A 26,511-nucleotide genomic window follows, 5' to 3' on the forward strand; every position below is an offset into this window, starting at 1 on the left:
GAAGACAACCCCCCCGGGGGGGATGGGTTAAAGCGCTCTTGAGAAATGAGATCAAGAGTAGATAGGGAGAAGGAAAGAAAGTGTACTTACTCCAGTTGTGTGTGCTTAAGAGGCGGAACAGAGGAAAAATATGGGTAAAAAAAGGGGGGGCAGTAAAAAGGAGAGGAGGTTACAGACCAGGGCTGGCACTGGGGGAAAGTGGGCACCAGAAGGCCCATCTCCTCCTGGCCTGCCTTTAAGGCTTCTCGTGGTAGCACAATTGGCAGAGAGACAGAGAGAGAGATATTCTTGGGGATATTAGGTGTTGGGAAGCAAGGAGCCATCACTTGGTGGAGCAGACCGGCTCAAAGGATCTGGCGTGGCATGCCATAGCCCGTCATGCCTGCTTGCGAGGCTCCCCGGTTGGTGCCCATCTGCAGGCCGATGACGCTCTGCCCCTCCTTGAGCTTGTCCTCCGGGAAGGCACGGCGGTTCTCCTGGGACTTCCTGTCGGGGTGGAAGGGGGGAAGCCAGGAAGTGAGGGGTAGAAACAAGCACACACATCATTGCGGAGGACATAGCCTAGGAGGTTTTTATTTATTTACGTATATTCTGGCGTATAAGACTACTTTTTAATCCAGGAAAATCTTCTCAAAAGTCGGGGGTCGTCTTATACGCCGGGTGGAGAATCTGGGGTCGAGTATATCTCAAACTCTATATTTTAACTGTAAAAGTTGGGGGTCGTCTGATACGCCCAGTCGTCTTATACGCCGGAAAATACGGTATATATTTTTTAAAGAATATTCTTTAAAATGATAACTCGGTCCGTTCGTATTGCTTATCTTTGTTCAGCTTAGGACAGGGTTTCCCAAACTTGGGTTTCCAGCTGCTTTGGGACTACAACTCCCATCATTCCTAGTTTGCAGGACCAGGGGTCAGGGATGATGGGAATTGTAGTCCAAAAACAGCTGGAGACCCAAGTTTGGAAAACCGTGGCTTAGAGGATCTAGATAGCTAAAAGACCACCGGCTCACATATGAACCTGCTTTACACTGAATCAGACCATTAGTCTCTCTGGGGTTGGATACAGGAGTTATCTCTCAGCTCTCCTGAGGACTGAACCCCAGTGGGCTTTCTTGCAGTAACGATTTTTTTGAGCACCAGATTCCAAAAACATGTGACTGCTTTCTCCAGAGCTTTCCGCTGAAGAAACTTAACAAAGTTTTATGACAATTTGGAAAGTCCGTTCCTACTTTTGTTTTTACCCTGAATTGTTTATTTGTTTTTTCCCCCTGTAAGCCAAGCTTACAGAAACTGAAAAGGCGATATTACAGTAATGTCTACATTCCTCTCCTTGTTAGGTCCTCAAGGCAGGCAAAAGGCTGTATCACATTTTCTTGTAAAATAGTGGTTTTGCCTGAGACTTCCATTATGGAGCAATTTCATTCTTGGCTACCAGGTGTTTTATGGTTATTCAATAGCATTGATAATAGTTAAAACACGCCCCTGTTAATCCCCCGCCTTCAAGTTCGGTTGTGATCCAGCATTGCAGCATGTGCCTGGGGAGGGGGGAAATCTGACCTGTCAGACCCACCCCCACCCCCCGCCGATGTTTCTGGTCTGTACCTCCCATCATCCCCTACCACTAGCCATGCTGGCGGACGCTGAGTCCAACAATATCCAGAGCAGGGATGGCCAATGTGGTGCTCTCTGCATGTTGGGGACTACAAATCCCATCATTCACCACAGAGGCCGGGAACTAGGGAGTTAAATCTGGAAGGCATAGGGCTGTGGTCTAGAGGACCACAAGTTCATTACCTGTGCAGCAGCAGACTCCCATAAATGACGTTATGCAGCCATGTATTGGGAAGTTTTTAAAAATGTTTTTAATGCGCAGCAGCAGCCCCTCATCCCCTGCCCTCTTCACTCAACCTTCCTCTTCTCACAGTAGCTAAATGAGGATAATACTGGCTTACCCAACAAGGTTGTCCCAGTGATGACTGAATACAGTGGCACTTTGGTTGTCGAATGGCTCGGCTCCCGAAAAAAATTGGCTCCCAAACGCCACAAACCTGGAAGTGAGTGTTCCGGTTTGTGAACGTTTATCGGAAGCCAAACGTCCGACGCGGCTTCTGATTGAGTGCAGGAAGCTCCTGCAGCCAATCGGAAGCCACGCCTTGGTTTTCGGACCGTTTCGGGAGACGAACGGACTCCTGGAACGGATTAACTTCGACAACCAAGGTACCACTGTAATGTTACAGAGTGCTTTCCGGAAGCATTATAAGGCAACATCTTCTGGGATTCAAACGGTTACAGAACAACCCTACAGTGAACGGTGATTTTCTTCCATGCCTTACAAATCTGAGCCCAATATGGAGTTAGTCCACACCCCCGCACCCTCTTGCCACAGCACTTACTTAGGAAACCAGTTGGGGTCCCCCACGAAGAGGCCGTCTCCTTTAGAGACCGCCAAGCCTCCCAGGTTCATCAAGGTTCTCTGCACGCTGGCCATGTGTTTAGCTGTGGGTTGGAAGAATTCAGAAGTCGATCAAATTTATGCACCATGTCCAAGGCTTAACATCATTCTCAAGATCAAGTAGGAGCACTGTGCTCTTTTAAAAGTCTGGCAGAGACCCCAAAGTGCTGAAGCCAAGGACTGCAAAAGCCCTTTTATGAGTTAGGCAAGGTGATCTTCCATCGTTTCCCCATGATTTTTTTCCTGTTTCGGCTCACCATCACCAGGAAGCAGCAACAGTTAGACAAAAAGCTGCTTTGCAAGAAGGGTGAAACCACCAAGTCCAGCGCAGTCTGCTCAGCACAGATTGGCAGCAGCTCTCTAGGGCGGGGGGGAGTTTTTCCTCACTACTTTCTACCCAAGACCCTTTTGATTGGAGATGGCTGGGAATTAATCCTGGGTAAAGCAAGAGGCAGTGTAATGTAGTGGTTAAGAGTTTTGGATTAGGCAGACCTGGGTTCAAATCCCCACTTAGCAAAGAAGTTCACTGGGGGGGGGGGCTCTTAAGTCTCCCAGCCTACCTCACAGGGTTGTTGTGAGGATAACATGGAGGGTGGGGAGAACAATCTACACCACCTTGAGCTCCTTGGAGGTTAGGTGAGATAGAAATGCATAAACCAAGAAACTAAGTGAAAGCACTCTACCAAACAACTATACAGGCCATTAAGAATCCAGCCTCACCCCACACTGCAGGTTAGGCCAAAATGGAAGCTCTGATCTTAACTTCTCCAAACGGCAAGGAGCTTATTTTATAAAGTGGACCGATTTGGCAGAGATCTGCGTTGTTTTTAGAAGTTGTGCCAAAAGAGACGCTTCCTTGGCCTTGCTCCTGTTTTTCTGCCCTCGGCCCTTTAGAAATGGAGAATTCAGTGGTCCAGATACCCGCTCAAATCAGAAATGTCATTTCCAAGCAGAATCCTTGGAAAGGGGTGTGGGTGGGTGGGTGGGCGCGGTATGCCAGCCCCCCAAGTCAAAGCAGTGAGGCGACTTCATGCCTGCCCTTTACTTGCTTAAAAAAGCAATCTAGGTTTATTTTCCTTTCCATCCCTAATTGCCAAGAGGGAATGGGGAGACTTTTCTGGAGACTGCAGCTGAGGGAGCATTAACACTGTAGAACCCCGATCCGCTATTCTGGAAGACTGCCACCCCATAGCAGGCAGGTTTTGAGCAGGGGCGTAGCAAGGGGGGGCAGACCGCCCCACTGTGCCCCAGGTTCCATAATGGTGGGGTGACAAATTATCAAGGAACAATTACTGCCCTACCAGGGCGGTTCATAAAAAACTTTTTTTAAAAAAAATGCCTGCTCCGAAGGTCTTATCTTACTATACGAGGGATTATATAGCTATATATGAAATTTCATGCATATCGGTTAATATCTTGACCCTCCTCCACCAAAATAACTGTTTACTTGGCTGTTTTCCTATGTTGTGAAGGCTGAAATTTCAATTCAGTGGAGCACTTACTGTTCCCAACCCTAACCCTGTGGAAAGCCATCTAATTAGACTTTAATTTGATTTCGAGATGTTTTTAGGAGGTAATTTAATTATTGTTTGATTTTTATACCAATGTTATGTATCAGATGTTAGCCACCCTGAGCCGGACTTTGGCCAGGATATAAATAAAAGTTTTTTTTTTTATTACTTGTTATTATTCCTTTGTAAGAAAATATGAAATAACGTAAAACCATTTTTGCAGAGGGGGGGGGGATCAATGGGGGTGTTTGTGTGACAAGAAATTTTCCGCACCGGGTACCACCTGACCTTCCTACGCCTCTGGCTTTCAGGGACAGCCTTCAACCCTAACTGCAGAAGGGGAGGAAATGGGCAAGGCAAGGCTCAGGGAGTCTGGGAGCCAGGTGAGGTGGCCTATGGGCCGGTGGCTCCCCACACCTGCCTTAGATCACACGTGGTTTCCCCTCTAGATACTCCCTCCGCCCTCCCTTCCTTCACCCCACCCTCTGCCGCAAATACTTTGTACCTTCCCAGAGGTCCACCGTCTGGAATATGTCTGTAGCCTGGATGCCATACTGCTCGGCTGCACGCAAGAACTGGGAAATCTGCTCCATCTGCTTGAAAGCCATACTGGAACTCTGGATCTTGGCCACCAGCTTCTGTCCCTTGGGGCAAAGGCTGTTGATGAGGTGGCATAACACCTAGTCAGGGACAGGAAGAAAATGGAGTGTTGAAATAATTAATAATAATAATAATAATAATAATAATAATAATAATAATAATAATAATAATAATAATAATTCCAGATACAGGTAGGTAGCTGTGTTGGTCTACTATAGTCAAAACAAAATAAAAAAATTCCTTCCAGTAGCACCTTAAAGGTAAAGTTAAAGGGACCCCTGAATATTAGGTCCAGTTGTGTCCGATTCTGGGGTTGCGGCACTCATCTTGCGTACAGCTTCCGGGTCATGTGGCCAGCATGACTAAGCCGCTTCTGGCCAACCAGAGCAGCGCACAGAAACGCCGTTTACCTTCCCGCTGGAGCGGTACCTATTTATCTTAGACGTGCTTTTGAACTGCTAGGTTTGCAGAAGCTCATACCAAGAACAAACTTAGTTGGTCTCTAAGGTGCTACTGGAAGGAATTTTTTATTTTTTATTTTGTTATAATAAAATAATAATAATAATAATAATAATAATAATAATAATTAATGATAATGATAATTTATTTATTTATACCCTGCACATCTGGCCACATGACCCCAACAGAATATTAAAAACATGATAAAACATCAAACATTAAAAACTTCCCTAAACAGGGCTGCCTTCAGGTATATTCTAAATGTCAGGTAGTAGTTTATCTCTTTGACCTCTGGTGGGAGGGCATTCCACAGGGTGGGCACCACCACTGAGAAGGCCCTCTGCCTGGTTCCCTGTAACCTCACTTCTCACAGTGAAGGAACTGCCAGAAGGCCCTCAGAGCTAGACCTCAGTGTCTGGGCTGGATGATGGGGGTGGAGACGCTCCTTCAGGTATTCTGGGCCGAGGCTGTTTAGGGCTTTAAAGGTCAGCAACAACACTTTGAATTGTGCTCAGAAATGTACTGGGAGCCAATGTAGGTCTTTCAGGACCGGTGTTATAGGGTCCCGCTGGCCATTCCCAGTCACCAGTCTAGCTGCCGCATTCTGGATTAGTTGTAGTTTCTGGGTCACCTTCAAAGGTAGCCCCACGAAGAGCACATTGCAGTAGTCCAAGTGGGAGATAACTACAGCATGCACCACTCTGACAAGACAGTCTGCGGACAAGTAGGGTCTCAGCCGGCGTACCAGATGGAGCCGGCATACCAGATGTTAACCCACAAGCCACCTCACATCCAACCCTCTCCCCGTTTGCCCCCTCAGTCAGCATCTCCCTTAAAAAAACACCCGAGATTTCAAATCTCCTCATGGTAGGTAGGGACTCAGGCTCCAAGGAGGCATATATAAAAGGGCATTCCCTGAAATAAAAACCCCTCTGACAAAGAAATTCAAATCCTGTGGCAAAAAAAGCCAGGAGAGGCTGTGAGAGTTCCGTTAAATCTAAACAAAACCAAGGAACTAGTCCTGAGGGCTAGAGAGAGGCCTCAAGTGCCGTGAGATGCAGCAGAAGGCGACTTTTATATTTGTCTGTGGGAGGGGGGGATTATTGGTTTGTTGTTGCTCTTATTTTTATTATGTATTTTGTGGTTTTTATATTGTATTTTTATGTTGTGAGGTGCCCTGAGATCTACAGATAAAGGGCGGGATACAAATTTTAATAAATCAATCAATAAAAATAAAAGTATTGGCTATACTGACAAGCAAGCGGCAATCCAGGGTTTCAGGCAGGGGCTCCTTCCCAGCCCTACTGGGAGATGCTGTGACTTGAACTAGGGACCAATGATTCTATGATTCTACGGCCTTCTTGCATGCAAGGCAGGTGCTCTAACTCCTCTGAGTCAGTGTTAGAAACTCGGATAAATAAGCTAGGCACCAAATGGTTTCTTAAACCAGAGTTACTGCTGCCAAAACGAAATGTTCAGCTGTCATTTTGGGGCCAGGAAGCTCAGAAGTTGTATTTTTCAATACGACCTTTTGGTTCCTGAAATTCCGTTCCGATTGTGTGCAGATAAAATATAACAGGCAGAATTTTAAAGGACGTGTTGCGAGTGTTGTGAAAACAGTCAAGATCCAAGGATCGCCAGGCAGGCACCTCCAGATGGTGGAGCCGTCAGACGCCATCCTGGCGCCACTTGGCCGCCAAGTGGCCAATAGTTAGATGCAAAATGCGCCTGGCGAATTTCGAACGCGGCTCTGAGCGGCAGCACTAGGCTCCAGTTAGTAGACCTTGGGTGGTTTTGTACAAAACGGAATAGATCAGGCAAACCTGAAGCCTGCCTGCTCTAGCCCATGGGAGATCACACCACTGAATACCTGCACCCGCTCCTTAAAGGCACTGCAAGACTAAACGATTGCATTTTTGTAATGACAGAGGGACGCCAAACCTTCTAGGCTGAATGTAGCCACACCAAACTCCTTACCGTTCCATCTTTCAGCCACTCTTGGAAGTTCTTCTTGCCCGGCTGCGGTTGCCCGACTTCTGGCCCACACTGGGCAACGATCCACTGGATTAAAATCTGCTCCAGTTCGTCGTCGTACTGCTTGTCGATTTTGTTCTGAACCTCCCTGCTGAGTCCGTAAGAGGGGCCTCTGTTTGCCATGGCGGCTGTGGGGTTTTTTTTGTGTACCTCGAAAGGCTAGAGAGAGCTAAGACACACAGACCTAAAGAAAGAGAATCATAGAATCACAAATCTGTAGAGTTGGAAGGGAACGTGAGGGAGAAGCATCAGCCTGGCTCTCCAGGAAACCTCAGGAGCACATGCCGAATTTGGACTCCAGAAAATACCATGGCATGGGTACCATGTTGCCACCTTCTTTTTTGTTGAAATTTTAACGTTACAGAGAAATGCTTATGCCGAAGTTTCTTACAAATAGCTCAGTTTGTTTGAAGTGTGTGTTTTGGCAGAGAATTAAGTTCTACTTAAGAGTAGACCCACTGAAATTAACGAGCCCAGGTTGGTCACGTTGATTAATTTCAGTGGGTTTACTCTGAGTAAGACTAACACAGGGTAACAACTTATAGTACTCATATTTGTGTCTCATTTTTTCCTAGACTTTAAGAGGTTTTTAGACAAAAAAATATAAAGACAAAAGTGAAAACTCGAAGTAAAAATTGTTTCTTTAAAAAGAAAAAAACGCCTATATTTTATTAAACGTCAAGGCAAAATAATCCTATCATAACCAGAAAAATAGAGGCTTTACTGAAATAATATAAACCCAACAGATAAAAAGTCAGGGGAGAATCTTTCTCTTATGAAACTGGCACTAACCCTCCAATGTCTCAGCCAAGGACCTGCTTTCAGTTGGAGAAGACCGTGATCTCAGCCCTCTGTATCTGAGCTGCAGCCCCACCCAATAGATTGGAGTCTTGCAGGGGGGGGGGGCTGCTTTCCACTTCCAGAACACTTGCATGTAAATGCCTGCCTGCCATGAACCCTGGACACACTCTGTGGTGCACGGCCTGTGCTAATTACCCATTAGAGGTGGTTTTTAGAAATCGCCCTTCTCCAGGAACGCTCTGCACCAGCTGAGGAGCAAGTAGGTTGGGCCGCTGCAGAACAAGCAGAGCAGGTGATGATGAGCCTTTAGCAAACTATGCGGGAATGCTCAGGCCGTGTTCCTTGGCCCAGAGATGGTTAAAAGGTAAAGGGACCCCTGACCGTTAGGTCCAGTCGCGAACGACTCTGGGGTTGCGGCGCTCATCTCGCTTTACTGGCCTAGGGAGCCGGCGTACAGCTTCCGGGTCATGTGGCCAGCATGACTAAGCCGCTTCTGGCGAAACCAGAGCAGCGGACGGAAACGCTGTCAGGGTCCAAACAATGGGAGCTCACCCTGTCGTGGGGATTCGTACCGCTGCCCTTCTGATCGGCAAGCCCTAGGCTCAGTGGTTTAGACCACAGCGCCACCCGCGTGCGTCCCTCTCAGAGATGGTTAGGTGGAGACAAAAGAGTCGTGGCCCTTCCCAAACACATCCTAGTGCAGCTCCTGTTCCAGCAGAGTTTTTTTAAACACTGACACAAGCCACCTAAGTCTTTTACCAATCCTGGTTGACTTATCATTCTGGTAAGGCAAATCAGGTAAGTTGGTTTTTTTAAAAAAAACACACAACAAGACTGCGGGTTTACAAAAAACCTTAAGCATCCCTAGACAAGGGATTGCAGGCGTGGGACAGAAGACTGCAACAATCCTGGCAACCACAAGTGGCTGGTTTGCTAGAAAAGCTAGAAAAAGTTGTAAGTATCCCAGACCATGAAAACCACCCGCAAAACATAAGGACATAAAGAGGAACCTGCTGGATCAGACATGTGGCCCATTGACTCCAGCATCCTGTTCTCGCAGTGGCCCACCAGATGCCCAGGGTGGAAAACTCTTACGAGTTTGGATTTGATATCCCGCTTTATCACTACCCGAAGGAGTCTCAAAGCAGCTAACATTCTCCTTTCCCTTCCTCCCCCACAACAAACACTCTGTGAGGTGAGTGGGGCTGAGAGACTTCAGAGAAGTGTGACTAGCCCAAGGTCACCCAGCATGTGGAAGAGCGGAGACGCGAACCCGGTTCACCAGATTACGAGACTACCGCTCTTAACCACTACACCACACTGGCTCATAAGCAGGACCTCTGAGCACAACAGCCCTCTCTACCCTCTTGCGGTTTCCAGCAAGCGGCATTCAGAAGCATTGCTGCCTCCAACTGTGCAGGCAGAGCGCAGAGCCATCATGCTCAAAACAGCAAAGCAAACTGGCACTGGCAGGAAGAAAGGAGGCGGCGGATGACCCAAGTAACTGCAGAACGGAAACGATGGATTTCTCAGTTAAACACCTGGCTAGTTCAGATGACAGCCATGAGCCTAGGTTAAGAAATTTGAGAACTTAAAGAATAAAAGTCCCTTGATCCAGGGCCAGTCCACATATAAATTGGCCTATTCCAACCTCTTTTTCTTAATGGCAACTGCTCCTGCTCAGGCGAAGCATTTTGGTTCCCGAAATTCATTCTGAATGTGCAGATAAAGTATAACTGGTAGAATTCTACAGGATGTGCTGTTAGTGCGTGAAAACAGTCCAGATCCAAGGATCACCAGGCATGCATCTCCAGATGGTGGAGACGTCAGGCACCACCCTGGCACCCAGGCATCTTCACTTGGTCGATAGCCTGGTGCAAAATGCGCCTGGCAAATTTTGAACACTGATGCCGAGTCAGATCATCGGTCCATCTAGTTTAGTATTGTCCACACTGATTGGCAGCAGCTCTCCAGGATTTCAGACATGAGTCTCTCCCAGCTGAACCTGGGACTTTTCGTATGAATGGCAGATACTCTTCCCACCACTGCGGATTACCAATGCCAGCTATTGCATACCTCAATAAATCCCTGGAGAGCACACACAGACCCTTTATAAACCATTACAGCACCCAGCCCAAAGGCTATATTGTTTTGCAAGAGGAGGGGGAGAATGGCAGTTGTGTGGAGGCGGAGGCGATTGAATCCCTTCTCCTGGGGCTTTGGAGAGAGAGTTCCCTTTCAAGGGATGCTGTTTTACAAGTAGGTGGGGAATCTCTGCTTGCTCCGAGGCCAGGCACACCCCAGTTTGCCTTTGCCTGCAGGGCAGGACCTGTGCCAAGATGCAAAGCAAGGGCAAGGCCTGAGTGGTTAGATCAGGCTTGTAAACAGACAAACTCGCCTGGGGTGATCAGAGGTTGCTTTCAAGTGATCAGAGAGAACATGTTAAAAGAAAACACACACAGCAAAACCCCAACCTGCAACTCCCCCTGCCTCCTTCATCCTATTGTGTCACATATTCCCCATGTCTTACTCTTTTTTTACATGCACCATCCAAGCTAGGAACAAGGGCAACTGTCTGAGAGAGAGTCAAGCTATTGGTCCATCTAGCAGTCAGGATTGAACCCAGAACCTTCTGAAGGCAAAGCAGATGCTCTGTCCCTGAGCTACAGCATCTTCCTCCCCATATTCAAGTGATCTGAAGTGCTGCCACACAGAAGATGGGAGCAAGCTTGTTTTCTGCTGCTCCAGAGGGGAGGACCCGAACCAACGATTCAGATTACAAGAAAGGAGATTCCAATTAAATATCAGCAAGAACTTTCTGACAGTAAGAGCTGCTTGACTGTGTGTGGAACGGACTCCCTTGAGGGGCAGCAGACTCTCGTTCATTCTGCAGCCAGCTATCCCGACAATATTTTATATTATTATTATTTTTTCTAAAAAAGAGAGCGCACATGCAGGCCTTTTTGAGTATACGGTAACTGAGCCTGCAAATTTCGATTCAGCAAAGAGCAAGAACACTTTGAAAAGAACTCTGGGCCAGAAGCTTCATTTTGCAGGAAATCCTAAGATCGACTGGGGAGCTGGTAGTCAGAACAGAAGCCTCCTTCCAGGAACAGCGCCCTGAAAAAACGGGAACTGCTGTTCTGCCAAGGAGCAAGTTTTACACTCCAGCAGATTCTCACAGGCCTCCCTGCCTCAAATCCCCCAGCAATTCTCAAAAGCTTACAGAACCACCCACCGTAGCCCATTGTCCGACCCTCTCCAGACAACACTGCGAGCCATTGTCTCTTGCTCCTTCCAGACCCTCACTGCCCCCCACCCGCCACAGTCTGGCAAACTGGGGTGGGGGAGGAGAGAAAGGAAGAGAAGGGTCCCCCCCCCAGCTGCTCCGCAGGAGGCCTGAAATTTGCAGCCTGCCACAAGCTGGCCAAGGAGGAGCGCCTGGGGCCTTCTCAAACCATACTGGGCTGACAGTACATCTTCGGGGCTGCCAAGTTTTTAAACACGTGGAACCTCAGGCATCTGAGCATGTGCAGTGTGCCTCCCCCCAAACCCTCATTTTTAAAAAAGGAGTGGCAAGGTCACTCTCAGTGCCGATATATATATATATATATATATTTAAATCATTCTTCAAAGTAAGTGCATATACAGTGGTACCTCAGTTTTCGAACGTAATCCATTCCAGAAGACAGTTTGACTTCCGAAACGTTTGAAAACTGAGGTGCAAAGGGCGGTCTGCAAATTTAATTGAGAAAATTGAGAAACACTCAGCGGAAGCCATTGAGGAGAGTCTGAAAACAAAAGCATTTACTTCTGGGTTTTGGCATTTGAAAACCGAAATGTTTGACTTCTGAGACATTCAAAAACTGAGGTACCAGCCTTGTGAGGGAGGGACCATGCTCCAACCCCCAACGCAAACCACTTTGCCACTGTGGTTCTGAGATACTGTACACAGAATTGTGGAGTTGGGCGAGACCCCCAAGGGTCATCTAGCCCAACCCTCTACAATGCATAATGTTTTTGCATTGGAGGCAGTCTTAACACCAAGTCAGGCCATCTTGCTTGGCACTGTCTGCCTCAGGCCCAAGGAAGGGACATGACCCCCAGGGATTCTCTATGTGACCCAGATAGACCTGCTCCCAGAGCCAGGCCTCTCATAGAATTGTCGGGTTGGAAGGGGGCACCAAGGGCCATCTAGTCCAACCCCCATGCAATGCAGCCTTTGAGTGCTTTGTTTTTGGAACTGTGATTGGGCCAGATTGGAGAACAGGGAAGCATGTGTTCCGTGTGTGCAGAATCCTCTTGATCTCTGTGGGGTGGGATCCATGGGCGTGTTCACATCATTGCCTTAAGAGTGCTGTGAAGCTGCTGTTTTCTTAGTGTGTTTCACAAGGCTTCCCCTCCCCAGCCCAAGCTGTTCAGATCAGCACAGCTTCAGTTGTGTCAGATTCGCTTCTGCTCGTGTCCATACCCGCATGCGCTGGGGGGCACCTTTACCTCTATATGCAGAGGTGTCCACACCTGAGCTAGAGTTGAACTAGAAACGGCTTAAGGACTCGAACTGGAGGGAAGATGGTTTGAAAAACAGCATCTTAAACAGTAGCATTTTACACAGGGTACATACGCATTTCAGGTAACAGTTGTGTGAAGGCGGGATTAAAACCTCAGCACTAGGAATGCATTAAATGGAGAGTGGACAGGAGCCTGAGTCTATAGTCCTAGTCTACTCTGCAAAGAGGTAAGACTCTCATAGAACAGCAGGCTGGTGAAGCCAGGTGAAGCTAATGGCTATGGGCCACCGCAACAAAATACGGTTCCCCCAAACCCATTTCACAGAAGGCCTGAAGTGGTGGGAGTTAGAGACAGTGGAGAGTTTTAAATAGAGGTCGTCTGTCTGTCTGTCTGGGATTCTTTAGTTGTGACTCCTGCACTGTAGGGGGCTGGACTAGAGAACCTTTGGGGGTCCCCTTCCAATGCTGCGGTTTCACGACGAGCAACTTGCCCGAAAAACACAAGAGCAGGCTGCGATTCTATGTGCACTTACGAAGGAGTAAGCCTCAACACACTCAGCCAGACTTGCTTCCAGAAGCACAATAATATTAAGGAAGTTTTAAACAAATTTGCCTCGAGCCCCCAAACTCCACCAGGAGGCAGCGTTCAGGGACCCATCAATTCAGATTTAAAAGGGGGGGGGGTTGTTATGAAACAGGATTAAACTGTGCAAGAGAGAGAGAGCGCTCCCCCATCTGATCACCTGCAGGCAATTTCCCTTCACCCCAAGCGATCAGGGGAAAAAAAGTGTCCATTTACACACCTGTACCAAGTGCCAGGTTTGCCTGCCTTTTTGCAGCAACCATTTGCCAAGCAGAGGGCAATGCGGGGTCATGCAGTGGAGGAAAAAGAGCACCAGAATGCTCAAAAGATCAGACTCGATCATCTAGAGAGCGCAGAGAGGCCCCACCGGATTTAAGAGCGGAAGCCACCCTAGAAGAGGCAGGCACAGGGCCAAGTTAGCAATCAGGAAGCAAAGGAGGTTTCAGATAGGGACAATTCCTAGAACCGGCAAGGCTTTGCGGGGAGGGAGAGGGGACTCTCAAGGCTTTTCCGGCAGTTAACCTACAGCAGAGACCACTCTGGGGCCAGATCGAGTGTGCTAGCAAGAACATCATTTAGGAAAGAAACAGGAAACCCTTTCCCCTCCCCAGCCATTAAGAAAGGGGAAGGAGGAAAGGGGGGGGTCATCTGGGGACAGGTCTGTATGCCAAGCAGGTTGTGTTGCTCTATCCATTATATTGCCCATAGCTCAGGAATGCAGAACCTGCGGATCCCAAATGCTGCTGTATTATAACTCCCATCAGCCCTAGCGAGCATGGCCAATGGGAATTGTAGTTCAGCAACATGTGTAGGGCCAGAGGTTCCCCACACAACTGGTGTAGATTATTAAAAAAAAAAGCCTACGTGCCTAAATCAGAGGTGGGGAACCTCAGGCCAAGAACCTCTAATACAGCCCCCCAGGCCACTCTGTCTGGCCCTTGGAAGGCCACATTACACTGCCAGTGCTCCAGCACTTTTGCACCAGGTGGAAATGTTTTAGTTGCCCAGGCTTAAAAAAATAATAAAAAAAAATTGCTACCACTTTCTATTGCTGGTTTAACATCACTATACAGTGGTACCTTGAGTTACCAATGCCTCAGGTTACAAACGCTTCAGGTTACAAACTCCACTAACCTGGAAGAGTTACCTCGAGTTGAGAACTTTGCCCCAGGATGAGAACGGAAATTGTGTGCACACTGCCAGCAGCAGCAGCAAGAGGCCCCCATTAGTGAAGAAGAAGAAGAAGAGTTTGGATTTGATATCCCGCTTTTCACTACCCGAAGGAGTCTCAAAGCGGCTAACATTCTCCTTTCCCTTCCTCCCCCACAACAAACACTCTGTGAGGTGAGTGGGGCTGAGAGACTTCAGAGAAGTGTGACTAGCCCAAGGTCACCCAGCAGCTGCATGTGGAGGAGTGGAGACGCGAACCCGGTTCCCCAGATAACGAGTCTGCCGCTCTTAACCACTACACCACACTGGCTCTCAAAGCAAGCCTCTAGTTAAGAACAGTTTCAAGTTAAGAACGGACCTCCGGAATGAATTATATTCATAACTAGAGATACCACTGTACTTTAAACTATTGCTGGTTTAACATCACTATACAGTACTTTAAAGGTTTTAGTTAGTGCTTTTTTTCTGAGGGGACGCAAGGGTATGCATGCCCCCAATGGCGGCCTTTTGTCCATTTACTGTATTTATTTTCCCCAATTTGAACTATAAAGTGGTGATTTTCTCGAGCCAAAATGAGAGTACCCCTAAACATTTTTTTAAAGAAAAAAAAAGCACTGGTTTTAGTCTACTCCTGTTCTTTGTTAATGGGATGATGGTGCTACAGAAATGCTGCAGATATCTGGACCACTTGAGTAACCAGGCCAGGCTATGCAAGGTAGACAAGGATTTGCATGCACCAGTACTTTTAGGGACTCATCCACAAACCTGCTTTCAAGCTATTGTTTGTTTCTGCAGGCATCCTGCAAGCCATGAAGGCAGCTGCCCCATGGAGGCTGGTCCACAAGGGCAAACAGTGGGCTGACCCACCAACCTGTCTGCCTTCTTTCTTACAACCAATCAGGAGCTGCCTCTGTCTGTCATTGGCTCTGGCTTCTCCTATTCTTGGTCTCCCCCCTGCGCCTTCCACCCCACCAGCCAACCTCTGTAGATGCCAACCAACGACCTCCATACACACTGCCCTGTCTTGCGCCCGGAGAGGTCACTTTGGTGCTGCCAAGGCAGCAAAAACAATGCGGGAGGCAGCCATTACAAGTTACTGGTCTCTGCAGCCACAGCAGGCGCCATGATTCTCCAGCGGTTTGACTTCACCCCTAGAGGCACACTCCATTGTTTATTGAGACAGCTGGATGCCAACATCAATGAGCCAAGGGGAACAGTTTTGCTCTATAGCAGAGGGCAAGTGATCTTGATTCTAGGGGCCAAATGCAGCCCCCCAGGTATCTCTCTCTCTCTCTCTCTCTCTGACCCTTGGGACTTTTTTCCAGACTACTCCGTTTACCCCCCCCCCCCACTCTCCTGCCAGGCCACACTGTCCTGCACTGGCTCATTTGGAACACACATCTCATTTTCTGAAATTCAGGGGGTTAACTGTATGCTGGTAATAGTTAAAAGAGCCAGTCTAGTGCTTAGAGTGCCAGACAAGGACCAGGCAGGTCTAGGTTTCAAATCCCCACACAACCCTGAAACTCGCTAGGTGGCTTTGTGCCCCTCACTGTCTCTCAGCCTAAGCTACCTCGCAGGGTTGTTGTGAGGGGAGAACGGCGTGCAGCAACTTCAGCTCCTTGGAGGAAACGTGGAATACAAGTAAAATAAAGCAGGTAGAATAAAGCAAGCTATCAGAACCCCCTGCCAGGTTCATGTTCAAATGCATGGATTTAGATGTTTAAAAGTCTAATCCAGGGTAGCTCAGCCAAGGAAGAGTCTATTAGGAGAGAGAGGGAGAGAGAGAGAGAGAGAGAGAGAGAGGGAGAGAGAGAGAGAGAGAGAGAGAGAGAGAGAGAGAGAGAGAGAGAGAGAGAGAGAGAGAGACCCTCCTCCCCAAATCCTTTGGGGCATCTGGATGAAGCACAAAGGCTGCAGCTGCTGACGCTTTATTGGGCAGTTACACTCCTTATGTAGATCCACCATTCAGTCTCAATTGCGGCTGCCTATAAAACTCTCCCAGCCTCCGATCTCTGCCTGTCATTATGGCTCGTAAATAGGTTGCTGCAAGGCCTTCCTTCCTTTTCAAATAGATGTTCCAAGCCAGTAAAGCTACAGTTTAGTTCAAGCCTGCTCCATTTCAGCAGCACAGTCCAAGATTTTATATATATAGGCCCCAGAAGCAGCTGAGGAAGATGGGGTGTCCTGCAGCAGCCACAAGCTGCCCCCCTGCAACCGCAGTATAATGTTGCAACCCCAGTTTTCCCTGCCCTGATACGGTGATGCATGAGAGAGGCAGGGATGGATGCAGCATGCAGGCAGCGCCTCTTCCAGGTGAAAAAGCCCACTGAAAACATCCCGGGCAAACCACCTCTCCGTTTCAGGTTTTGAAGCCAACAGCCAGCCTCCCTCTGCCCTAGCTGTTTATTCCATTCATCCATTTTAATTACAAGGACGGGGTCTTTCTCAGCCCACTCCAAGATGCCGGGACTTGAACCTGGAACCTTCCAAGCACCAAGCTACGGGCCTTCAGCCTTGCTTGGAATTTGCTGACCACATTAAGCCGTCCTTTACCAGTCAGCCCGACAGACACCAAGCAAGCCTGGACACGCTAAAATTGGATGATGCCAGGGGCCTCCTAGTCTCACAGATTGTTTCTTATTATCTGGCAGCGACAGCTCCGAAGGGAAAGGAGCTGGGTTTTGTGGGAGGATGTGCCAGGTAAGGGAGACTGTGGCAACAGGGAAATAAGTGCAAGAGTCATTTAAGGCTCCCGACTGAGACCCACAACTGTGGCAGGATTCTTTGTGGTGGCACTAGTCCAGGTTTTTAACCAATGAACTGGCGAGGGGTTTAAAAAAAAAAACTTTGGTTAATATATAGCCACCCTAAGGGCTTCAAGTTACACTGAAAAGCAGCTTATTTTTAAGGTAAACACAGCCCTGTGAACAGCAAGGTGGGGGAGATTTGCTGTTGCGCTCTGGTCAGGTCCAGATTACAGATCCATTTATTAGGCAACTGTTGACTTCCGAGTGTGCCTGTACCCAAAAGGTGTGAACACTTTGACAAGGCATTTGCCAGCCTCTGTTTTCTCAGCTGTGAAATGGGTGAAAAACTGGGGCCAGTTTAATTGACAGAGCAGAGACACCGCAAAGGAACTCTGTAACTAAGGCAGGTGATGCCGACCAGTCCTGCCATGATGTGCTTTCAAAACAAACATCCCAGCAAGCACTTTAACACTGAAGTCACTGAATAGCAGGCTTCTGAAAGAAAAAGAGGATTTGATGGAAGTCTATCATAAGTTTTCCTTTCCAATTTGGATACTTCCCAGCCAGGACAGTTAAACATCTGATGGGAGAGACTTTCTCTGAATTAAAATACCTTATAAAAACCAGAAGAAGCTTAGCTTTGGCGTGTATTTAGAGTAGAGAGTGGGAAAAGTTATTTTACTACCCATCCTCTGCCTTGCAGAAGGCCTTGGGTTCAGTCCTTGGCATCTCCAATTCGGGTTGGGAAAGACTTCCGGCAGGAGACCCTGAAGAGATGCTGCCAGTCTGTGTGGGCAATATCAGTCCTTGGCCTGACTCAGTGCCAGGCCGATTCCCATCTTCCTAAAGCCAGCACAATTTATCAAACTGACGCAGCAGACAGGCTCCTGAGAATGACGGCCTTAATTTTAATCTGCAAACTAGCATTCCTTTTCCATACACGAATGTCTCCCGGCATACTGTCTTATGTTCCAGACACTGCCAGTTTGGGGTTTTCTCACCGAGGTAAGAAGAGAGCATCTTCTTCCAGCCTCGCCCATGCCTCATTACGTACTCGAAGGCTCTCGAACATCCTGCAAGATCCGCTGACAATAAACCCATTTCACAGGTCCTTAAAAGGATGTAGTGGCCATGGTTGCCCCTGGTTACACCACCCGAAAGGCTAAGGCAGAGGTGGGGAACCTCAAGCCTGGGGGCCATATGTGGCCCTCCATCTGGCCCCTGAGGCTCTCCCCAGCTCACATGTCGTTTCCCCAGGGCAGACCCCTCCCTGCCCCACCTTCGTACATTCCTCAAAGGTTTGGGCCTGGTTGGCCCCGAACTCTGACAAGGCCTCTTGCTGGCTTGAGCAGAGGAAAGAGAGACAAACGTGTGCCAAAGGCTCAGAACAGGCCTACTGAGGAAAGGTAAAATCTGCATTCAGTATCACACCTGCTTTTGCCTCTGGCCCTGCTCACGACTGTCATGTGGCAGTGTCAGAAATTAGCCAGGTGCATTTTGCTACTACGGTAGTACAGGTCTAATCTGCAACCATGTAGAGGCGTCTCCATCTCCACTTTTGTGGGTTTTTTTTTCTTTAACATATAAAGCAGTATAGAAATGAAATGAAGAATTAAAATAATAGCAAATCTCACTGGAACAAAATAAATGGTGCCTAGACATTCTAAGGAATGCAGGCTGGAGAAAATGTTTACTACAACCCACGGGAATCATCAGGCTAGGGCAGATTGGAGAACAACAGAGACAGGGTGGTATAGTGGTTAGAGCGCCAGACTAGGACCTGGGAGACCAGGGTTCGAATTCCCAAGCTGCCATGAAGCTCACTGGTTGACTTTGGACCAATTTCATTGAGGAAGGCAAAGAATGATGTATTCCACCTTGAGTTCCTTGTAGAAAAAGGTGGGGTGTAAATGCATTAATTATTATTTTTTACACCCCAGCCACTCTGGACAGCTTCCAGCACATGTAAGAATGATAAACAGAATAAAATTCTGCATTTTTTTTTTTTGAAAGGTGCAGGATCGTGCTTGGTTCATCCGCTGCGGCTTAACAGCGCAAGCTTCCCAAAGGCTGAAGAGAGGAGATAGCCTGGAGAGTTAGGGGTATTTGAACATTTTATTAGCCTGTGTTTCCTCCTCTTTCTTTTCCCCCTTCATGAACCTGGCCTAGCCCCAGCTGCTGAAGGAGTAAGAAGATCTCTTTTCGCCCGCATTCCAAGTAACAGCTACTTTTCCCTTTTATGTGCAAGAGGCGAGGGAAGTGGCAGTTCTCAAAAGCGTGATTAAGCACCGCAGCCAACACCCCGGCTCACCCCATCTCTTGCCTCATCTTCCAGTACAGCTTTTTCTGAAGCCACGGTAGCCCTTGCCAAAAAAGGCACATTTTTTTCTCCCTGCAAAAGTAGGGAGGGCAGTGGACGATGGACAAAGTCAGGAGCTGCAGCTTATGGGGTCCCGGGTGTGTGTGTGTGTGTGTGTGAAATACAAACAAACACTTTCCTCATATTTATACAAGGCACTGTTGTAGCAATACAACCTTTTCCTTGCACTCTCGGTCCCATAAGGCCTAATTTGGGTGGAAGAGGATACAGAAAGGCTCAGCCAGTCTCACTCAGGCCTGTTTCTCCAGCATCTCCGTGCCCCCCGCCACGACCCCCGCCAGGCCTCAGGCAACCAGCCAGGAGTCTCTGGGAAGTTCACAAGCAGGGCAACAAGAAAGCAGCGGCCTTCCCCTGCAGCTGCTCCCTGGCATTCAGGGGGTAGACTGCTCCTGAATACAGAGGCTCAATTTAGCTGCCGACAGGTCTAATCAGGGACACCTTAACCTGCCCCCACCCCCCCAGATGCTGAACTCCAATTCTAGCCGTCACGGACAGCAGTCAGGGTTGCAGTGCCAGAAACTCAGATAGGTAACCTATTTGCTAAAAGGGTTGATGGGAGTTGTGGCACAGGAAAATCTATCCAGAGGTAGACACAGATTAGCTAATGATGAGATCAACTACCAAGAATGCTCCTTAGTTTGATCCACCGGGGATCATCATGCAAACCAAGCCTTGTGATCCCCTTGATCGGGGATTGGCCACACAGGGAAGGCCTTCGCTGGTGCTGTAGATTTCAAGCTTTTGTTTTCTTTTTCTTTTTTACAAATGCTCCTAGAAAGGAAGTCATGGGGTAAAATGTTCAGGTACTTTCCAAGTGGGTTTCTGAAATGAGAGAGAGTGGTACAAGTATCTTGCATATGTTTTTCCTGGTAACGAGGATGCTCGCTGTTGTGAGCGCATGTCTGTAAAATCAATACTGTGAGATCTCCACATTCGGGACCAGCGGGACACAGGTGGCACCCCATGGTAAAAGCACAAGGCTGTCGGAAGCGGCTCTCTCTTTCAATCTGCGCTATGTCATGCTCCCGCTCCCCGCCACCATTGCCAACTATTTTGTGACCAACGTCTCTTAGCAACACCTCTAAATTCAAACCCCACAGTAGCACAGCCATCTGCAGGTCTGTCTTGAGCCGCTGTAAGCCCCCCAAGTTCAGGATGCACAAAATCGCCCAGAGCATGTGCTGGGCAGATGCGCAAGCATGTTCTTCATGCTAGAGATCAAGGGTGCTTCCAGACTGTCTCTTATTTTCAGGTGGGGTTCAAATCACACACCAGCAAATTCAGGTTGTGCAGGTAATTGATTTGGCACAACAAGACCGCTTAACCCAACTTTTAAAACAAAAACACAGACTTTTTTTGCAATAAAGGAGAAGACAGGGAAACGCACTGGAAAATGTGACACGAACGAGCAAATTGACACAATGTCAAACCTCGCGGAGAACACACCATAATGAATGCTCAATATATAGCCGATATTTACTAACCTCCCCACAAAATTTGCACAAGCAAATCAGAAGGAATGCTCAGCAAACAGGTCACCTGGAAGCAACCCAATTCTTTACACATGCTCAGGAGCAATGCCTGGGTTTAGAAAAGTTTGCTTTGTCCATACTCTGCACACAAGTGTGCCTAGGTAGCAGGGAATTTGTTCCACTTGCCAACACCTTGAGTAAGGGCTCTGCAGAGGTCATTTCCACCTGTTTGGTTGCTGTTAGAATCTTAAGCGGCACCAGATTAAAACCCCACCATGGCAACAATAATGGAGTGCGGACAGAGGTGGGGTGGGGGGTGTAATTGAGATTCTCTAGGACCTACACACCCTCCAACGCAGCAAAGTCAGTTAAACGTTTATTTAAGAAAAGAAAGCCAGGATTTGTGTTGAGCCGCACCTTTTTTTAAAAACAAACCAAACCAAACCGCTGATCCTGGAAAGAGAACAGATAACAACACACAGAGCTTGCGGCTCCCGGCTTCCTCTGCCGCAGCCAACTTGGATTATTTTAATCAAGCTCTAGCCATATTTTAATTTAGCAGAAATTAAAAAAAGAATGCTGACCTGCTTGTGACATGGGAAAGGGAGCTTCCCCATTTGCACTGAGGGTAATAAGGAGAGGTGCCCAATAAACATGGGATCCCCGAGTTCAGGCCTCTGCCATTTCACAACAAGGCCTCACAAGGCCTGCTCTCAGCCACCCCTCCCGTCTCCAATTCTGGAGGTGGACTCAGCTGCTCCACCAATTCCAGGAAGTAGCAATCAAGTTAGCTAATTCCCTTCCTCACCCTCCAAAAGCGATAAGCAGAGGCTCAGGTTGTACATTCCAAGGCAGAGGCAAGGAAACCTCAAGCCTCCAATTTTTGTGCACCCGGAATGCAGCCAAAGTAAAGCTCACACCTGTTGCCCCCCCCCCTTTAAGGCTGTCCACATTTGCCGGCTCTGGTACACCAGGCAGTATGGCGGCAGTATTAAATGCTTCAATGCCCCATCATTCAGCAGGCTGGGGCGGTGATGGTGTTAGGGAGAAGCAGTCCCTGTACAGACAAGTGCATGCACGTATCACTGCGAACCAAGAAATGGCACAAAGGGGGGGGGGGGAGAACGGCATGAAATGGCAAAAATTGCACCTCGCAATCCCAGAAGCCTTTGCACCGACCTTTGAGGCCTGTGGAGAGTTGGGAGTTTGAGCAGGGGGGCTTGGAGGGAGCGACTGTGGTGGGGGTTTGGTGGATCTTTGGTTTTTTAAGGGTTTCCAGAGGTTTAGAGGGTGTTTGCAGGCTTTTCCAATATATGTGATTTCATTTAAAACATGCAGTTCATCGGAAATCAGCCCCCATGTAAATGGGGAGTTGCCTGTTATGAAGAAATCTAACACCAGAGATAAAGTTTGGTGGAGGCAGAGATTTACCACTTGATTAATGCCATCAGCAACTCAGCCTGTCAAGGGCTGTGCTTATTTAGGCTGTGTTCAACCCGCCGCCCCCCCCCCCCACAAAACACACACACATACACACACACACACACACACACACCTCTACCTCAACCTCAAAACACACACCTCAACCAGGCAACCGCTAGCCACAGCAACATAGGCCAATGTGCAAGACATAGACATACGCACCCATGTTAAAAGGCGAGTTAATCAATCACACACGTACCCAGCTGTGTCAATCATCCGTTTCCATCTTCATGGTCACCTGTATGGATCACTGGACAGCTGGGTCTGAGTGCCACCTGCCATTTCAAAATTCCCCTCAATGCCCTGGGAATAGCACTGCTCCCTAGCAGGGCACTGTGGGTATCCAAGCTCATTGCCAGCCACCCAGACTCTCGACAGGGAAGGCCACCTAAGAAAGAGCCCACTGCCCACCCGAGCCACTTTGCCAAAGGCCCCTTAAGATGCAAAGCCAGCCTTGATCTGCATGCCTACAAGTGATTTTAGATGAAGCTCAGGCTCCAGAACCTGTCCGTCCCAAAATACCTGAAGGAAAGCCGCAACCCGGCCTTGAAGCAAGAGGCATTATCAGACACATTCCAGCCAGCAAAAATATTCAGGGCCTTGTGAGGGGCATGGCCTGGGGTGAATGCCAAGGGCTGGATAGAGAGGCTTCGAGGGCCACCACTGGCCCCTCGGCCCAAGGCTCCCCACGCCTGGTTTATGACTTCCTGTGCCCAAGGCTCCCATTGCAGAACTGACCCAAGTCTAACAAAGGAAGCTGTGTCTGTACTGGAGGAGAGAAGGCAGGCAAGAAAGAGGGTGGTTTCCTTTTGCTTAAAATTAAAACGGGTCCTATCCCTTATTATCAGGGTGTTCCACACCCATTTCAAACAATGCAGCATCAATTACCAGCTCTATATGTGTGCCAATGCTTGCATAGCCTTGGGAGAAAATGGGGGTGTAGCTGAAAGCAGGCAGCTTACAGGTCATGGAGGTTTAGGGTATAAGTTAGCCCAGAGCTTATTTTGGGGTGCAGGGGTGTGTGCCAACTCCAGTTCCTTATTCAGGCTGCACAAAACAAGGAGCCCACTTCAGCCTCAATGTCAGCATACCAAAGACTACAAAAGTCAGGGCACCTAGAACATTCAATATGCATCTGGAGTTTTATAACTCTCTTCCAGCACCCAAAGCAATTCCAGGTTTGCTTCCCAGGTGAGACACAGAGTTGTAGCTGCTCCCAAATGAAAATATACCGGGGAAGTTCTACACAGGTCTGCTGCACCCACACATTACTTTTGCCTTTCAACACCTGAATGTGTGCTAAGGGCCTTGCAAGTTTTTAAGGCAGAGGCAAGCCCTGAGCATTTTTTGAAATTTTGTTAATCAGATCAAAGTTCCATCTAACTCACTGCTTGGCTACGCAGCAGTCATTCTCCAAGGCCACAGGGCTAAAGGACTTCTTCTCCCTTATTATCTGCTGATCTGTGAAAAAGACATGTCAGAATTCAAAACTGGGGTGATCCGCATGCAAAACAGGAGAGCCACCTTTGGGCTACACCCCCATCCTGCTACCCTGTATTTGGGAGGGTTCATAGAATCACAGAGTTGGGAGGGACCCCCTAGGGTCATCTAGTCCAACCCCCTGCAATGCAAGAATCTCAACTAAAGCATCCATGACAGTAGCCAACATGTAACCGTTGCTGGACTCCGTAGTTCCTCTTAGCCCCGACTATTGGCCCTGCTAGCTAGAACTGATGTGAGTTGGAATCAAACAACTTCCAGAGAGCCACAGCCCATGATATGAAAAGCTCATGAGTTAGGGCGTATGCCAGTGCCTAGCAATCCAGGATACACTAGGCCTTGCTATGGAGGCTCTATTGTGGGTCAAAACCCATGAAAACAATATTAATGGACAAAGCTGGGCTTAAATCGTATGAAAGATACTTCACTGAAACCCTTACAAGTGCCTTGTGGCCTAGGCCAGGGGTCAGCAACCTTTTTCAGCTGTGGGCCAGTCTACTGTGCCTCAGACCATGTGGTGGACCAGACTATAATTTTTGGGGAAAGGAGTTCCACAAGGTAACAATGGAACCCACGCATCCCTTCCTGCCCACCTTGTTATCTTCCACTAGAAAGGTAACTAGACTTCTTCCGTTTTGTGACCACAGCCCTGGGGCGGCTGAAATCCTTCCCTAACAAGTCATCATCAGGGCAACTCAGTCTTTTCTTGCGTAGACTGGAAGCGGGCTCAGAAGAAAACTTATCTGCCTTCCCCCCCCCCCCGCCCCACCAGTTTCGTCATCCCTACATTCCGACCTCCGTCAGAGATCAGTCGAGGACGTGCCTCAGTTGAAAGAAGCAAAAGACAGTCTGCAAGGAGACATTGCCAAATTGTCTCATTTCCAGGAGAGGGTCTGCTCAGTGATGCGGTTCAAATTCCTCTCTCTCCCCCCCTCCTCCTTTTTTTCTGCATAAATAGAGACAATTACTCATTCAGACCTCATTACTCAAAAGCAGTTGCACAGAGTTAGGAAACCACATTCTCCCGCCGCCTGCTCTGTCCCACTGATAACAGATTTTGGCACGGGGCGAGGCAGGCCCCCTTGAAAAACCCAGTAGATAGAGACTCCAGTCCAGAGCATACCCAAAATTGGAAAGGAGATGTAGCAAATCGGGCGGCGGCGGGGGGGAACCAAATAAAATTGTACACACAGTCCTACATACAATCAGTAGCAAGCCCTGTTGCTTTCAGTGGGGCTGGCTCCCAAGTTCGGGCACCAATCCTAGCCATGCCTACTCACAAGTTAAGTCCCACTGAATTCAAATGGGCTTGCTCCCAGGCAAGACGAGTTAAGTCTACAGTTTAAGTGTGTGCCTAGGATTTAAGTGTAGCTTAGTCTGGAGGAATGCTCTTGTCCTAAAACATATTTCCTTTGGATTAAATTTTGTCAAGTGTACACACACACACACACGGACACACAAACACGTGTGTAGGAGTAAGCGAAAGATACGTACAGCTGCAATAGCTCAGTCGGTAGAGCACGAGGCTCTCAATCTCAGGGTTGTGGGTTCGAGTACTGCATTGGGCAAAATATCCCTGCATTGCAGGGGGGTTGGACTAGATGACCCACGGGGCTCCTTCCAACTCTACAATTCTATGACATCATTTTCAAGCAAGTACACTTAGGGTCACAGCCTCCTAGTTTCTGGGTCCTGTCCAAATCAGTTCCAGTTTGCCTTGGAAGAAGCTGACCAAGGAAGTGCAAGAAATTGGGCAGGTGTGGCAGAGGTGGTTTTTATGTCCAGCTACATAACGGGGGGAGGGATTTCTCTCCCCCACCTCCAGTTATGGCAGCGAATACCTATAATCCGGTTGATGATGCAAAGGAGCGTAGCGGAGGTGACATCATCCTGCAACGCACATGTTCACACAGGCCCGCGTTTAGATGCGGGGCAAGGCAAAAATAAAAATAAAAATCTAGAAAGAGCCTTGAATCCTGTCAACCTAGCTCAGTGTTGTCTACACTGACTGGCAGCAGCTCTCTAGGACTACAGACAAAAGTCACTCCTATCGGGGAAATCGAACCTTCTGAAAGCAAAGCAAATACTCAGCCACTGAGCTTTGGCCTTTCCCCAAACAGAACAGGGCGACTGGGCGGGAGAGGGGAAAAAATACATCGTTTACACAGGAGCCCCTTAGACCGGAGCGCCGTTTACCCTAAAAATTCGGAAAACCCACCCAGGATCTTTACTTTCAGACCAGACCTCCCCTGTAGCAGAAAGGGTGGCGATCGATTTGAAAAGCCCATACATAATTAGGGAAAATAGCTCGACATCAACCCTCTTTCTCCCCACACGAAAAGGGGGCTCCAAGTCCCTTTGTTGGTTCTCCCAAAGCAGCCACCCCGGACCCATCCCACCCACGCCTTAAACCGGGGTGGGAACTATTTGGGTGTCGCGGTTTATGAACCACAATTATCTCTTCCTCCGGCTCTGCCCTCTGAAATGAGGACCGAGGCCTGTCTTGGAAACTCAGGCACGGAATAGACCACGCTGAGAGAGAGAAAAAAGAGAGTTCACCAGCACATGTGCAGAGCGCGGCGGCTTTTCCTGCCAGCCAGCTGCGCGTGGACAACAGCTCCCCGACGGAGCAAGCGCACCTTAAGGCTGAGCCCCGGCACCTCTCTGCCGCAGCGTCTCCTTACCTTCCCACCGGGGCGTCGCAGGAGCTGTTGCGAGCGAGACACCGGGTCGATCAAGCCGCGTCTTGCGTTGCGCCTCCACGCCCAAAGCTGGGACTTTTAAGGCTGATGTCAGCGCTAAT

The 26,511-nt window shown here is 48.5% G+C and overlaps 1 protein-coding gene across 1 annotated transcript; it reads right to left on the reverse strand.

Moving 5' to 3' along the window:
• Window positions 1-15: 15 nt before the first annotated feature.
• TAGLN2 (transgelin 2) lies at window positions 16-26,511 on the reverse strand. Its single transcript, XM_033174752.1, has 5 exons — window positions 26,393-26,511; window positions 7,003-7,243; window positions 4,472-4,646; window positions 2,397-2,499; window positions 16-486 (listed from the first exon to the last, which is right to left on the reverse strand). The coding sequence occupies exons 2-5, from the start codon at window positions 7,180-7,182 to the stop codon at window positions 345-347; spliced, it is 600 nt and encodes a 199-aa protein (XP_033030643.1). The 5' UTR covers window positions 7,183-7,243; window positions 26,393-26,511; the 3' UTR covers window positions 16-344.

The sequence above is a fragment of the Lacerta agilis genome, chromosome 17 (genome assembly GCF_009819535.1).
Source record: "Lacerta agilis isolate rLacAgi1 chromosome 17, rLacAgi1.pri, whole genome shotgun sequence".
NCBI classification, from domain to species: domain Eukaryota; kingdom Metazoa; phylum Chordata; class Lepidosauria; order Squamata; family Lacertidae; genus Lacerta; species Lacerta agilis.